The sequence below is a fragment of the Arachis ipaensis genome, chromosome B03 (genome assembly GCF_000816755.2).
Source record: "Arachis ipaensis cultivar K30076 chromosome B03, Araip1.1, whole genome shotgun sequence".
Classification (NCBI taxonomy): domain Eukaryota; kingdom Viridiplantae; phylum Streptophyta; class Magnoliopsida; order Fabales; family Fabaceae; genus Arachis; species Arachis ipaensis.
In genome coordinates this window covers 29262893-29280119 of record NC_029787.2, presented here as the reverse complement: position 1 = coordinate 29280119, position 17227 = coordinate 29262893, and the positions used below count along the sequence as shown (strand labels likewise).

General features: G+C 34.5%; 1 protein-coding gene across 1 annotated transcript; it reads left to right on the top strand.

The window, feature by feature from the left end:
• LOC107634319 (protein trichome birefringence-like 31) lies at window positions 11255-16877 on the top strand. The gene is made up of 5 exons (XM_016337855.2): window positions 11255-11769; window positions 12685-12856; window positions 14905-15104; window positions 15689-15835; window positions 16301-16877. Exons 1-5 carry the CDS (start codon window positions 11384-11386, stop codon window positions 16656-16658), a joined length of 1263 nt encoding a protein of 420 aa, XP_016193341.1. The 5' UTR covers window positions 11255-11383; the 3' UTR covers window positions 16659-16877.

The window sequence follows — 17227 nt, the reverse complement described above, 5'->3', positions numbered from 1 at the left end:
AAAAAAAATATTTTTAATAATTAAATAAAATAGTATTAATATTTTTTTTCTTAATTTCTGAAATTAAGTTTGATGTCTCCTAGTTAATTTTGTTTTGATTCTTCTTATTTTAATTTTTAGACTTTTGTTTTTTTTCTTTGCTTTCCTATTTACCACATGGTGCGTTTACTCCTTTTTGGTGTTTTGTGCTAAGGATAAATAATGGAGAGAGATCATATGGGTTACTACTCACACCCGAGTAGTGATTCATATCATTATGAATGGGAGAACTACCCAAATTTTGGTTGGCAAAGTCAAAACCAAAGAAACTTCAATGCTCCATGTTCCAACTATCAAGAGCCACCACCTCCCTATCCATATCAAGAGCCACCATATACCTACTCTTATCAAGAACCATCACCTCCTCCTTATTCATTTCAAATACCATCAGATGTTGAGCTTCTCATGAAAGAATTCTTACAGGATATAAAGACAAGTGTCAAAAATATAGAGAAGCATGTGCAGTCGATTATCAAACCACAGGAAGAGGAGCAAGCAAATTTCTTTCCAAGAGATATAATGCAAGATCCTATGGAAGAAAGTGAGGAAAATAATCAAAGGAGTTAATACTCCAGTGAACTAGAGAACTTTCCATCCTCACACATGGAAGAAGAGGAAGATGCAAAAACAAAGGAGGAAGATGCACCCACAAAGGAGGAAGATACACAACCTCCCATGCCCTTGGTAAGCAATGAAGAAGAGATTGAATTAAAAGAAAGCTACCAAGAGGAAGAGGTTGAAATAAAGGAAGCTTGCAAAGAGGTGGTAGAATTCAAAGAAGAACACAAGGGAGTGGAGCTTGCAAGACCTCTCCCAAAGCCATCACCATCCAATACAACATTCAAGTGGGTAAAATTCCTATCCTTAATCCTTACTTTCCCACTTGAATATGGGCTACTGGAGACGGATGGTCAACTTAGAGCTCTTTATGGCATTAAGAGTAAGAGGAAGATGGTTAGTGGTAAGAGTTGTCAAGCAAGGTTCAATATGGTTGCATGCTCTAAATCGAAGTGCAAGAATTGGTGTAGAGCTAATTTGAATGGGTCTAGGAGGTTGTTTGGATGTCTCTGTGAGAATTCAGATTGCTTGCCACCCGGTGGGAACAATGGTGATACACAAGAAGACGGGTGTAAAAGCAAGGTTTGGGACCCTGGAATTCATTCCCACAATCAACACTCTTGGGGCCCTGTCACTTGTTTCCACTTGCTCAAAGGCGTTATGCGCCTCGTTTGGGATCCCGGTAGCCATTGGAATTACAAACATTGGTGGAGATTCCTGGATCAGTACAAGCACAAGCCACCATGACAAGAAGCTCACAACATGTCCAACTTAAGGACTTTAACTAAAAGTGCTTGGTGGGAGACAACCCACCGTGGTATGATCGTTCTTTTTCATTCTTAGTTGTTTTTCGTAGTAGTAGTTTTTACTTACTTGATTTTTATTAAGTTCTTACTAATTTTCTGATCATGCAACTATTTTATCACAGGAACCGAACACCTCAGGCAAAAAAAAAAAAAAGAAAGAAAGAAAGAGGCACACGACGCGATCGCGTCATTGACGCGAACGCGTAAATCATGTGTGCGTGAAAAATAAATTTGAACAGAGAGTTGCGCGGGAGTGGCGCAAGAATTATGCCTCTAGCACAAACAAGCCCACGCGGACGCATGGCTCACGCGACCGCGTCATCCATGATTTTTTGCCACTTCACGCGATCGCGTCATCCACGCGGACGCGTGACCCGAAAAATCGACGTAAAAGGTATCTGGATAGAGAGTTAAGCTGGCTTGAGGCAAGAAGTGTGCTAAAAGCACAAATTTGGTCACGCGGACGCGTGCCTGACGCGTCTGCGTCATTTGCATACATGGCCATCCACGCGGACGCGTGCCTGACGCTAACGCGTCATGATGAAGAATGTGCAACGTACGCGATCGCGTCATTGACGCGAACGCGTCGCTTGCGCCGCCCAGTTTTCTTTCTCTCTCTCTCCCAATCCTAATTCTCTCTTATTCTCTTATCCTTTTATTTTTTCTCTCTTCTATTTTCAGTTCTTCTTTGCTTGAGGACCATGAGAAAGTGGGTCTATATTGAATAATAGTCTTATTTACTTAAATGTGGTGGTATTTCTGTGATTCTGAATGCATGACATGAACAGTGCATATTTTTTTATAGTGAAGTTTATGAATGTTAAAATTGTTGGCTCTTGAAAGAATGATGACAAAGAGAAATGTTATTGATAATCTGAAAAATCATAAAATTGATTCTTGAAGCAAGAAAAAGCAGTGAAAAAACACAAAGCTTGCGGAAAAAAAAAAGAAAAAAAAGAGAAGCAAGCAGAAAAAAAAAGAAGCAAGCAGAAAAAGCCAATAACCCTTTAAACTAAAAGGCAAAGGGTAAAAAGGATCCAAGACTTTGAGCATTAATGGATAGGAGGGCCCAAGGGAATAAAATCCTGGCCTAAGCGGCTAATAAATCAAGCTGTCCCTAACCATTTGCTTGTGGCATGAAGGTGTCAAGTGAAAAGCTTGAGACTGAGCGGTTAAAGTCGTGATCCAAAGCAAAAAGAGTGTGCTTAAGAGTTCTGGGCACCTCTAACTGGGGACTCTAGCAAAGCTGAGTCACAATCTGAAAAGGTTCACCCAGTTATGTGTCTGTGGCATTTATGTATCTGGTGGTAATAGTGGAAAACAAAATGCTTAGGGTCACAGCCAAGACTCATAAAGTAGTTGTGTTCAAGAATCAACATATTGAACTAGGAGAGTCAATAACACTATCTGAATTCTGAGTTCCTAAGGATGCCAATCATTCTGAACTTCAAAGGATAAAGTGAGATGCCAAAACTATTCAAGATTGCAGTTGTAAACCCCACCGTAAGAAGAGACATGGGCTTAATCGAACTCTCATTCTCATACAAATTCACATCCTAAGCTTATATTAGTTTTGGTTGCTTGAGGACAAGCAACAGTTTAAGTTTGGTGTTGTGATGCGTGAGCATCTTTCCTATATTTTCCTAGTGAATTTGCACCTAAATTGTTGAATTTAATTAAGAATTAATTATATTTTAGCCACTATGGATGCTATTTTGAGTTTTGTACAATACTGTTTATTTTAGGTAGCATTTGGCGGAATTTGATGAAGTTTCTGCAGAGAAAGAGAAGAAGCCAAGGAGATGACCAGCGAATACCGACGCGGACGCATGGCTCACGCGACCGCGCGAAATGGTGAAAATCGCAATGACGCGATCGCGTGCCTGACGCGATCGCGTGGACTGGAATCTGCACAAATGACGCGAACGCGTAGACGACGCGGATGCGTCACATGTGCCACGTGCAGAAAAATGCAGAAAACGCTGGGGGCGATTTCTGGGCTGTTTTGACTCAATTTTCAGCCCAGAAAACACAGATTAGAAGCTGCAGAATGGACAGAACAAGTGGTCCCCACCCATCAACTGAAGATTTGTTAATTAATTCAAATTTAAATTCAATTCTTAAATTAGGAAAAGATATTATTTTAATTTTTAGTTTTAGATATTAGATTTTAAATTTATTAGGATTAGTTATAAAAAGGGAGAAACTTTCCTTCCTTTGTAGAGAGGTCCCGGGGGAGGATTCCACTTCATCCCATCAGGGGAACATAATTGACAATCCTAATTTTCTCTCTTTTCTATGAGCAACTAAACCTCCACTGTTAAGGTTAGGAGCTTTGTCTATGGATTAATTTTATTGCTTTTTCTATTTTAATTTATGTGTGGATTTATAATTTAAGAATTGTTTTCGCTCCTTACTTTATGAATTTGGGTGGAACGGAAGTATGACCCTCTTTCTATTTGAGTTCTTGTAAAACTTGGAAAAGCTCTTTACTTGAACAACAACTTGAAAACAATTTCTCCTAAATTTTAATTATTTGGACTTAACGGGATACGTGACATATAATCCTTTTATTTTTGGGTAATTAGAGTTTTTGTGGCATATAAACTGAAATTTGATTTTCACCCTCTAATTGGAATTAATTGACCAAGGAATTGGCTGTTGATGAATTTTAGAGGAGACTAGGACGGTCTAAGGAATTAGGGTCTAGTCACATATAGTTTGCCATAAATTAAATCCTACATGATTAAAATGGTTAGTAAGAAAAATTAATCTGAAAAAATAGATAACTCTGAAACCTTAACTATCTTCTCCATATATTCTTCCCAACTTATTTATTTTATTATTTTATTTTCTGCACGATTGAATATTCAAATACTCTTTTCTGTTTGTCTAACTAAGCCTATCAAACGCTATTGTTGCTTAATCCATCAATCCTCGTGAGATCGACCCTTACTCACGTAAGGTATTACTTGGTACGACCCGGTGCACTTGCCGGTTAGTAAGTGTGGTTGTAAAATACCGCACCAGGGGATTGTGCCACAAACACTTCTCTATCTATGAAGCCATTAAGGAAAGCACATTTGACATCCATTTGAAACATTTTAAAACCCTTATGGGCAGCATAGGCAAGAAGCAACCTAATTGCTTCCATTCTTGCTACCGGAGCAAAAGACTCATCAAAATCTATACCCTCTTCTTGATCGTAACCTTGGGCCACTAATCTAGCCTTGTTACGAACAACCTTTCCATTCTCACATAATTTATTTTTGAAAACCCACTTAGTACCCGTTACCTTCTTACCATCCGAATGAGGTACTAGTGTCCAAACCTCATTCTTATCAAATTGAGCGAGCTCTTCTTGCATGGCTTTGACCCAAGAGGGATCTTCAAGGGCTTGTTTCACATTATTAGGCTCCATTTGTGACAAGAGAGCAAGATTGCTTGGTTCGGTTTGCTTTTTGGTTGAGGATCTTGTTGTTACACCTTGAGAGAGATCACCAATGATAAAGTCATGAGGATAACCCCTCATGGACTTCCATTCTCTTAGCTTCCGGAGTGATGTTGAGCTTCGATGAGCTTCAGTGGGTTGTTCTGTTCCAGATTCTCTTACTGGCTCAGGAGACAAAACAGAAATGTCTCCTCCATCCTGACGAGACAAAACTGGACGGACAGATTCTTCACTTGGAACAACATTGGAACTTTCTTTACTTGGTTGATGGCTTGTTTTTGCTTCACTACCTGTATCATCATCTAAAGGAGCACTGAGAATTGCATTAGCATCACAAAAAGAAACGTGTATGGATTCTTCTATGGTCCTATGATCTTTGAGATAAATTCTATAAGCTTTGCTAGTGATAGAGTATCCAACAAACATTCCTTCATAGGATTTTGGATCAAATTTACCAAGATTCTCTTTATTGTTAAGTACAAAGCATTTGCATCCAAAAATGTGGAAATACTTAAGATTTGGTGGGTTCCTTTCCATAGCTCATACGGTGTTTTCTTTAAACCTTTCCTAATGATTGTCCTATTCAAAATATAGCAAGCTGTATTTACAGCTTTAGCCCACAAAAATTTTAGAACATCATTTTCACAAAGCATAGCCCTAGTCATCTCTTGAAGGCTTCTATTCCTTCTTTCAACTACCCCATTTTGTTAAGGAGTTCTAGGGCATGAAAAATTATGTGCAATTCCAAAATCATCACAAAATCTTTCAAAGTCTTGATTTTCAAATTCTTTTCCATGATCACTTCTCAAGTGGGCAATTTTCAAATCTTTTTCATTTTGAATTCTTTTACAAAGGGTTGAAAAAGCATGGAAGGCATCATTCTTATGAGCAAGGAAAAGTACCCAACCGAATCTAGAGTAATCATCTACCACTACTAAGCCATATTGTTTACCTCCTAAGTTTTGAGTTCTTGTGGGACCAAAAAGATCAATGTGCAACATTTCTAATGGCCTCTTGGTAGAAATTCCATCTTTTGGTTTAAAGGAGATTTTTACTTGTTTGCCTAATTGACAAGTATCACAAGTAATATCCTTATCAAATTTAATGTTTGGAATTCCTCTAACCAAGTTTTTCTTAACAAGCTTAGAAATTTGGTACATGCTTGCATGACCCCAATTTCTTATGCCATAGCCATTTTTCAGATTCAAGATATGTAAAGCATGTTACATTTTGATCTTTTAAATCTTCAAGAGTCAATCCATACACATTATTACATCTCTTAGATTCAAACAAAATATTCTCAGATTTTTCACAAATGACTAAGCATACCAATTTTCTAGAAATAACTTCATATCCAATATCACATAATTGGCTTACACTTAGTAAATTGTGTTTCAAACCATCAACAAGAAGGACATCATTTATAGAAGATGTGAAGCTTTTACCAACTTTTTCAATGGCCACTATTTTTCCTTTACCATCATCACCGAAAGTGACAAACCTTCCATCATACTGATCAAGCATAATGAAGAAGGTTGCCTTTCCGGTCATATGCCTAGAGCATCCACTATCCATGTACCACATATTGTCCTTCCGATTGGATGCTAGGCACACCTACAAAATGAGCTCAAGTGACCTTAGGTATCCAAATCTTCTTGGATCCTTTCACGTTAAACTATCTTCTTTGTCCCAATCTATTGTAATCCAAAACAATTTTGCAAACTTTGTTACCAATCATTCTTTCACCAAAGAAACATTGAATAGGAAAGTGACCATTCCGGTTGCATAGTCTACAAAATCTTGGAGTTGCTGTTTTGTTAAAGCTTGTTGGGTTTTGAAACCTTGTATCATTAGAAGATGAAGCCACATTCTCAAAAGAAATTTTTTCAACAGATTTTAAAGCTTTGTGAAAACCCAAGCCGGCTTTATCATAAAGAGGTTTTTGACTAGCCAAGATTTGATTTAGATTTTCAAAACTTTGAGTGAACTTGGCTAAGTCTTCTTTAAACCTTTTGACCTCTTTAAGCAACTCTTCATTTTCTTTAAAACAGTTTACATATGCCACTACCGAATGATTGCTTTCACAACTTTTAAGTTAAGCTTTTAACTGCTTGTTTTCTTCAACAAGTTCAACAGCAGTTTCAGCCTCCCTTAATTTATCTTTGAGAAAACCATTTTCAGCTTTAAGAATGGTGATTTGTTGTTCAAGATCTTGATTATCAAGCAAGAAGCATCTAATTTTTTCAGAAAGGTGGTCTATCATAAGATGAAGATCTTCAGTGTCAGGGTTATGAAAGACTACCTGTTCAACGTGATCTGCCATGAGATATGGTTGGGACTTGGTTTTTGATTCTTCATCATCTTCTGAGTCGTTTTCCAAGTCCTCCCAAGAAGCCATCAGTCTTTTCTTCCTTCCCTTCTTTGGCTTCTCTTCCTTTTTCAACTTAGGACAATCATATTTAAAATTGCCAGTCTCTTTGCAGTTGTAACAGATCACTTTGCTGAAATCTTTCTTTTGTTTCCTAGAACTGCCTCCTTTGCTTCTTTCCTTGAGTTTCACCATTTTCCTGAATTTTTTGGCAAACGAAACAAACTCATTTTCAGAAGAATAATCACTGGATTCATCAACCAGGGGGTTAGTGATGTGAAAGCTATTCCTTTCTTTTTTGTATCTTTTTTCAAATATGTATTTTCAAATGCAAGTAAATTTCCTCTCAAATCATCATATGTCATGGAATCAAGACCACTACTCTCAGATATTATCAATGCCTTTGTTTCCCACTCTTTTGTGAGATACCTCAAGACTCTTCTCACAAGCACAGATTCAGGATACTTAATCCCCACAGCATCCAAGCCAACAATGATAATGTTGAATCTTTCAAACATTTCATCTATGGATTCTCCTTCCTTCATTGAGAACATTTCATATTCTCTGTTCAGCATGTCTATCCTGATCTTCTTTACTATGGTGGTTCCTTCATGAGTGACTTGAAGTTTGTCCCAGATTTCCTTTGCCGTTGTGCATCGTGATACCTGTCAGTACTCCTTAAAGCTGATTGCACAGTTGAACAAGTTGATAGCCTTGGCATTGAGCTCCACCTTCTTTCTGTCTTCTTCGGTCCAACTGGCTTCGGGTTTAAGGGAGACTACTCCTTCAACACTTGTGGTGGTTGGATATTGAGGACCCTCCAGGATGATCTTCCATAATCTGTAATCTACTGCTTGCACAAAAATCTTCATTCTCTCCTTCCAATAGGTGTAGTTTTTCCCATTGAAAAGAGGAGGTCTGTTGCTTGACTGTCCTTCTGTCAAATTGTAGGACACCAAGTTTGAGCCACTGTTATCTACCATCTGGATCTTTTCTCCAGGCTGCAAAGCTTGATCTCTTTGAGACCAAACTCTGATACCAATTGATGGTTTATCAGTGGCTAAGAGAAGGGGGTTGAATCTTAGCCTCTTTTTCGCTTAATAACACTTGCTGGCCTTTTAGAACACTTGAGGAGATATTTCTTGTTTTTGTCTCGTGCCTGGTCAAGAGAATTTTTCTTTTTATCTCGTAACCAGCCAAGAGATATTTTTCAGTTTTGTCTCCTAGGCAGCAGAAAACAGAAATGGAGTAGAGGAGAGAGAAAATCACACCAAGATGTATCCTGGTTCAGCTGCTAAGTGCAATGCAGCCTACATCCAGTCTCCATCACAACAATGATAGAATTTCACTATAATCATCATGATTACATACACCAATTTCTCCCTAGGAACTACCCTTCCTATCCGGGACAAGTCCAGAATCTAATCCCCAATCCTGAACTTGACTTGGTCACTGTCAAGCTTTCAACTGCTAAGTGCTGACCCAACTTGCAAGGGGATTTCCACATAATCATGAAACACAACACAGATGTACAAAGGACCTCTAAGGACATATATGGCTTTTTCTTTTAATTTTGCACTCTCTGCCTTTTTTCGCTCTATGGCTTTTTCTTACAAACCTTATTATTTGCCTTTTTTCATGAGACTCAAGACAGACAAAATTAAACAGAAAAATTACAAAATGAAGAACATTGAAGGAGAAGAACTTCTGTTAGTTTAGGTAGTTATGAGAACTCTGTGCGTTGCACTCTCACTCCTTACTTCAAACCCTGGCTGTTTTCCCTTATTTATAGAAGGGGAAGCCTCCACGGTTGAAACTGTTGAACCAAGCTAAACTTCTTCTACTTCAAACTAAAACCGGTTCGGCCAGAGAGAGAGGAGAGGAAACCAAATGCTATAACCAACATGCAATTACCTCTGTGTCTTCCTTTTACACCAAGCTTCATCAATCCGGACCTTCCATCTTGACTTGCACTCCAAGAAGGATTTCTAGCCCTTGATGAGTTCTTGATGATGACAGCTCCATCTGCTCTACTTTCTGCATCATCCTCCACATAGCTACAGTAGCTACCTCCTGTAGTGGTTGAGTAAAAGCAGAGACGAGCCATCCCTCCAAGGATTTTCTTCCTCTGACCGAATAGATCTTCTTCCATTTTCGGGTATGGAAGGCTTGAGCTTACTTCACTACATCTTGCCTTTTGTGGTAAAGATCTCAGCCACAACATACTTCAGATTTTCTTTTTTCTTGATGCCATCATCACTATGGCTTCAAGCTTGCTTCTAGCTTCATCACTTCTTTCTGATAGCTTACATTAGCTTCCATATTTCCTCTGTGAAGTGACCGAAAGTTTGAGAGAGAAGAGAGAGTAGAAAGAAAAGCATTTAATATATTTGAATAAATGAATTAAAATGAATTAATTTTACTTCCCTTTTGCTTTGAGTGGCGTGGATCATCATTAAGTTGCCATCAAATCAATTTCTCTTTTTCTTTCATGTTTCTAATATAATTAATGATAATTGAATAAGTTTGAAATCCACCACATGATGGAAATGGGATCTGTTGGAAGCATTCCTTGCTTTCTCTCTATTTTGTTTTCGAACCTAGCATGCTAGTTTCTAGCAAAAATTAATTTGGGCTAATAATAATGATTAAATCTGGCCCGACATTAGAGTAATAATTCAGCCACAACATTTAACATTTTTATAACCAAGGCTGATTCTCTTTCAACATCTTGGACTTGCTATTTTTTGGCCCAATAGCAAAATCTGTACTGCAAAATTATTTAATTAATACATATGAACCAAAATCAAATTAATAATTTTGTAATTAATCATATTAATAATGTTTAGTCATCACTAATTTAATTTAGAGTTTTCCAAACTCATCAGACATAAATACACAAAATTTGTGTACCACCTATAAGCTAAGACACTAAGGCATAGACACAAGACACTAATTTTTTCCCTTTAAATTTCAATTTTAACTTTAATCCCTAATACCATTTCTTCCTCCTTCTCCTTCCCTCTTCTTCTGCCTCTATCTAATATCTATCATCTTCCCTCAATCTATCATCTTCCCTCAATCACTCCTTCCTCTACCACCACCATTATTGCTACTCAAGATTTGTTGCCCACCACTGATAACAATGGTGATAGTGGTGATCATGTTTAGGGTAAAATAGACATTTAAATTAAAAAATTGTGTCCTATATATTATCACTAAACATGATAAAAAAATTTGTATATATCTGTATCTATGTCTACTTGTGTATTTGTGTTTGTGTCTCTATGTCTAAAAGACACCAACCAAACACAAAGATAGGGACCATTGTCATCCCTATTTGAGTTATTCAAAAAGAATTTTTGGAGCCAACATTACAACCTATATTCAATATCAAAAAATAAATCTAAAACTTTTAAAAATAAAAAATTCAAAACTAAATTAAAAAATTTATAAAATTCAAACTTAATTCATTTTTAATAGATTTTATACTAAATTTATTTGACAACTTGATATAGTCTCACTGAAATTGATGGTTGTAATATTAGTTACCTAATATTACTTTTGTTCAAATATTTCGGTGCTGAAAAGCTTTTCCATCATAGGAAAAAAAAAATGTGCCATCCTTGTTGCTCATCAGTAGCTTCTAAAATTTCTCTAGGCACTATGATAAATGCGCCAGTATTGAATTTATAAATTCTCAAGGTATAAATTGGACACTCCATAATTGTGTATTACTATACGTGTTATTCATCTTCCAGTTGATTTAATGAATTTGAATTGGTCTAGTGATTAGTTCACTAGTATGCTTGGATTCAAATAGGAGATACTGTGAAAAAAAAAATTTCAGTTTATTTAGATTATTCGAAGTTGATTTAATTATTTCTGTACACATTTTCTACGGAGTTGTTATAAAAGTAGAAAAAGCAAACATATACATATGTTCCTTCAATCCTAATACATTCAGCAGCTAAACTTCGATCCTACCAACCGTTCGTTGAGAAGGATGTTTTTTTAAAAAGCTTCAAACTCAAGCAATCCACAAAAATCAAGTACTTGGAGAAGAAAAACAAACTAACTAACATGTCTCTCCAATAAAAGTTAGAACGCTATAGCATCTCACAATAAATCCTTCAAATCGCTAGGCCTATTCCCATACCAATGCAATCTTTGAAGTCATTGTTTGATCGCAAGATCCAAACTCTATTTCCGCTTATATTGTACTCTGTCCTGCTCCTTGGAACTTCGAGGCTAGTCCTCGACAGTTTAAGGAGCGAGAACAGCTACGCTTTCAGGGTGTATGGAAGGCCGCCACGGGGACAGGGTGGAAGGAACAAATTGCCGATGGCGGTGTTGCCGGAGGACCGAATCGGAGAAGATTGCAATGTGTTTGAAGGGAAGTGGGTTTGGGATAATGTGTCTTACCCTCTTTATGAGGAAGAGAGTTGCCCTTACTTGGTAAAGCAGACCACTTGCCAGAGGAATGGAAGGCCTGATTCTTTGTACAAGAATTGGAGGTGGCAGCCTCATGGATGCAACATCCCAAGGTATAAGTTATTAATCCAACAATTTCAGACAAGTAACATGCAACTTCAAGCACTTCAATACTTTCATTCGAACAAGAAAAAGTATGGGGAGATAGTGAGAATATCAAATAATACGAATAATAGATATGTCGGATATTTAATTTAATAGGCAGATGATTATGTTGATTATTTTTAGTTGGGTAATTATTTTTTTTTTTATTTGATTTGCTCATGCACATTTAACAATGACTGGATATTCAATTCACTGGATGTGCAGATAGTTATCCAAATGTTAGGGTTTAGGAAGTAATTTAAAAATGGAGTGTTTTTTTACTTTATTGGGTCAATTCTAAAACCCACTGTTCACATTATTTACAAAATTATTGTCTATCTAACAAAATCGAAAACACCCAAATTAATCTCTAAAAAAAAATTTAGCTTGGATACTCTAATTCACAACAAATTTTTATTCTCTAGAAGTGTTTTAGAATTGTTTAAGTCGGACAGATTGATTCATTAGGATTTATTTCATATTAAATATGTTAGATATTTAGATAGAATAACATGCTTCTCAGTACTATTTTACTAGTATCAATTATTTAATAAATTCTATATTTTGTATTTCGTAAGGTAATACATAGATTGTATAATTAAAATATATAAGTAGATATAATATAAAATGAATATTTGAATAGTAAAAGCAATATCCGAATAATAGATACAAATATGAATACAATAAAAATAATAATTATTTCGAATTAAAATAAAACTTTTCGATTTGTGTATATAGTTTTTAAATATGGTGTTAGAATTTGATGTTATAAATATTCCATTCACTTAAACAGGAAGTCTCAAAATACCCGAAAATATTCCCAATTCCCATGACTATAGTGTGAGCATCACATAATGTTGTGTTTCATCCATTCATGAATTCAGATTTGACCCTCTGACGTTGTTGAACATGTTGAGGAACAAGAGAATGATGTTTATTGGGGACTCGTTACAGAGAGGCCAGTTTGAGAGCATGGTCTGTTTGGTACAGTCTGTAATTCCCAAAGGAAAGAAATCCCTCCAAAGAATTCCACCTATGAAGATCTTCAAGGCAGAGGTAATGAAGTATATGTCAATGGATATAATAACTCATAAATAAATAATAAATAATGTTAGGACTAACCTTTTTGTATCCATAAATAAAAAAACTAAAGTTGTACTTATAAAAGATGGGTTTTGTGTGGTAATTTTAAATTTTTATTAATTTTTTAATAAAATTTTTAAATTATCCGATCCTTTATTTCAACTACACTTATATCTCTTCTTTTCTAAATCTCAAATTTTCACAATCTTCCATTATCATCACTTTCTCTCTTCTTTGCTACTCCACCACCGCCACCATCACCACTACCATGACGACATCGACATTCACTACATCAACCTTTCCACCCCATGAGCCTCACCTTCCTCCTTTTTTACTGTCACAACTATTGTCACAACTATAATCACATCATCCTTTAACAACTACAACTACAAGCAATCAAACCATAAAAGCATTCGGATTTTCTTTGTCAAAAATAAAAAAAGATTAACGGAAGGATGATGGAGAGAGATCGAGAGAATCTTGAGTACCTTGAAGAAGATGGCGCCATTGATGACGTTGGTGTTGACAGAGGAGAGATTGACACTGATTGTGTCGCAGATGACAAGAATAGTGATCAAGCAACAAAGGTTGGGAGTGACAGGCCACTGCCACTGGCGCCTCTCCCTCCCTCTTCTTCTAGTGCATTCTCTCGCTCTTTTTCTCTCTCTCTTTTTTACACACAACCTCTATTGTTTTTTCTCTCTTTTTTTTCTTTTTTGATTTATTTGCCTCTGTGTCTCTCTCATCTCTATTGTTATTGTTAGTGAAATGTGTGTGGACTGTGGTAGTAGTGAGGTGGTGCGGTGAGTAGTGAAGTACATTGTTAATATTGATGTAGAGGTGGATGTGATGGGAAGTGACGAGAAAAAAATGATGGGGACAGATTACATGGTGCGAAAGAAGAAGAAATGGTGGTAGAATTGAGGTTAAAGACAAAAAACACGAATAATTTAAAAATTTTATTAAAAAAATTAACAAAAATATAAAATTTGAATACTTTTGTTGCACAAAAATAATTTTTTATGAATATAACATTAATTTTTTTTGATAAATATTTTTTTAATATTTATAAAATTTATAGATATAAATAATTATTTTTTATTTAAAATTAATAATTTTTTTGTGACTATTTAGAATTAATAATTGCCTTCAAACGAATGTTGTTAAAAGAACAAATTGAAAAAAAAAAGGGTATGTTTTGCCTCTTAGTTTGATTAAATAATGATTAATCCCTCCCTTTTCCTTTTTTTTTTCGCTTCACAAATTTCATCCCTTTTTTTTCAAACAAACTTCATCTTTTCAGGGAAATCAAATCATCAAATAAAATGAAATGGAAAGCATCATCCTTCAATCAAGTTTTAGACCATTTTCAGTAAAAAATTCATCCCAATTTCTATTTATGATCTATCTGTCATAAAAAGTAATTCTACATCAGTTTTTACGTCATAAACAGTAAATAGAAACTCAAAGAATCTCTCACTTCTCTATTAAGAGGAACTAACTTTAGTCCTTACTGTAATCCAACTTAATTAATTAATTAAAATATTTAAACTTAATATAGTTATTTTTTCAAAAATATTATTTAAATTTATAAATTCAAAAATAATTCACTATTAAAAGATATTAATATTAAAAAAATTTATATATAACAATGATACACAATATATAATTTGGGATTATACTAATTTATAAAATTACTTAATACAAAGAAAAACATAATTAAGATCTATAATTGATTACAAGAATTATAAAATTGGTATATGTGTTCAATCAATTCCTCTCTTAACTGTCTATGTTAGTTGCTGCCTATTTTAAAGTTGGACATTTTTTAAAAAAAATTGATAGTATAATGCAAAATCTTTCTCTTCTAATTGAGGTTGTGATAAAAATATTAATTATAATTTAATATTTCTTTGTTAGGTGTAAAAATATTAATTTATTTTTTATGTAAGCAATAGGGAAAAGCATGAAATAATTGGAAAACCAAGTTTTCTAAGATTTTCTCTTGAATTATTTTCCAGGAGTTCAATGCATCAATTGAATACTACTGGGCTCCGTTCATTGTGGAATCAATTTCAGATCATGCAACAAATCATACTGTACATAAACGTATGGTAAGGCTAGATTCAATTGCTAACCATGGAAAACATTGGCAAGGAGTGGACATATTGGTGTTTGAGAGTTATGTTTGGTGGATGCACAACCCTCTCATCAATGCTTCGTATGTACCTAAATAGTAACCACTCATCACGTTTTTTAAAGAAAAGTTATCTTATTCTTAGCATTATTTTTCATGTACATCTTTTTATTTTACACTTTTTTATACATTTTTCTTATAGTATAAAATATCATTTTTTTTATCTTCTCACTCTTCTTATCAACTACTTTTAATACTAAAATTAAAAAAATACATAAAAGTTATATGTATAATATTCTACTTCTATGATATGTTAAATGTTGTGTACAAATTTGTTTTTTAAAATATCTTTTATCATATACAATTTATAAAAAAAAAAAGAATATTTTTGCTATTTCTAAAAGTTGAGTCTAAGACTTCTCTATATAAGATAAACAAAGTACTTACTATCTTGATTAATGTCATGTTTATTAATATTATGCAGATTTAATTTATAAAGAATGTGAGCAATAACCATGTTAATGCGTATTAATACATTAATAAAAATGAAAGGTGATAAATTCAAATATACAAAATTGAGTGTAAATATCTTTTTTCCTTTTCTTAAGCCATTATGTCCACATGTTTCACTCCTTTGTTATTGAGTCGTTCATGTTTTTAAATTTTAGTTATGGATCCCCAGACAGCGTAAAAGAGTATAATGTGACAACAGCATACAGTTTGGCTTTGGAAACTTGGTCTAGCTGGTTGGAATCGAACATCAAACAAGAGACTCAAAAAGTCTTCTTTATGAGCATGTCTCCCACACATCTTTGGTGAGCTCTCAAGCCTTCACCTCCAAAGCTTCATCTACTAGACTTCTGCTGCCAAGTACTTGAAAACAAAAAAAGTAAAATATTTTAAACCTTTTTCTATACATATAATATAGATAACTGAAAAATTGAATAAATTTTCAATCAATCATACTAGATTTTATATCAAAATCAGTCATTAATATAAAATACGTATTGAAATATAAAATATATATTAAAAATAAATTAAAAAATATATATATTTATGTACAAATAAAATATATAATGGCTGATTTTGATGACCAATTTAATGTACAAATAGCAATTTCATGGTAAAAAATAAAGAGATGGATCCAATAGCCAGGTAAATTTGCATTGGAAAATTTTATTTGTCGTTAATTTATTATGGCCGAAAGTTTTTAACTATTATCAAGAGACAAGTAATGAAACTCTGTTTTAAGAAGAGTAACAAATGATTTTCTTGTTTAGGAGCTGGGAATGGAGGCCTGGAACAGACGAAAACTGCTTCAACGAATCATATCCAATCCAGGGTGGTCCATATTGGGGCAGCGGCTCAAATCTGGAGATCATGAAGATAGTACATGATGCACTTCAAAAGCTGCAAATCAATGTGATCTTGTTGAACATCACCCAGTTATCAGAGTACAGAAAAGATGCTCATACATCGCTTTATGGCGAACGCAGGGGCAAGCTCTTGACAAAAGAACAGAGAGCCAACCCAAAATCTTTTGCTGATTGCATTCATTGGTGCTTACCTGGAGTCCCTGATGCATGGAATCAGATCCTATATTCATATCTATTGAAGGATTATCAAAACTTTTCTTAACATCAAGAAACAAAAGAAACAATGGAAACACTGAAACATAGTAATTGGATATTCATATGAAGTAGTAGATACATTATGTACCAAGGAAAAGTTGCACATTTGCAGCCTTGTGAAAGAAGATTTACAAGACACATCTTCAGTTAAGGAAACATCATTGACAAGTATTAACATAGGTAATTTATTATTGGCATGTTCTTCAAGGAAACCAAAACAATAGTGTCGACATGTGCATTTGAACAGTATGAATTGGTCCGTCATATATTAGGTAATGTTAGGTAACTAATAATTTTTTTGAACAACATTAACAACTACCAATTAAATCAAAACACATTACACCTTCAAATTATCCACCTAAATCTGATAAATAATAGGAAAATGAACATCCAATATATCTATTGTTCATATTGTTTAGTATTTTCATTGTCTACCTATACTTTTTTTTAATAATAATAGGGAGAATTTTAAATGAATACACAAGAATTTATATAAGATTTTGTATAAATAATACTTTTATTATTAAAATAAGATTGAAATTTTCTTGGTTCTATATAATCAATATTTTTTATTGA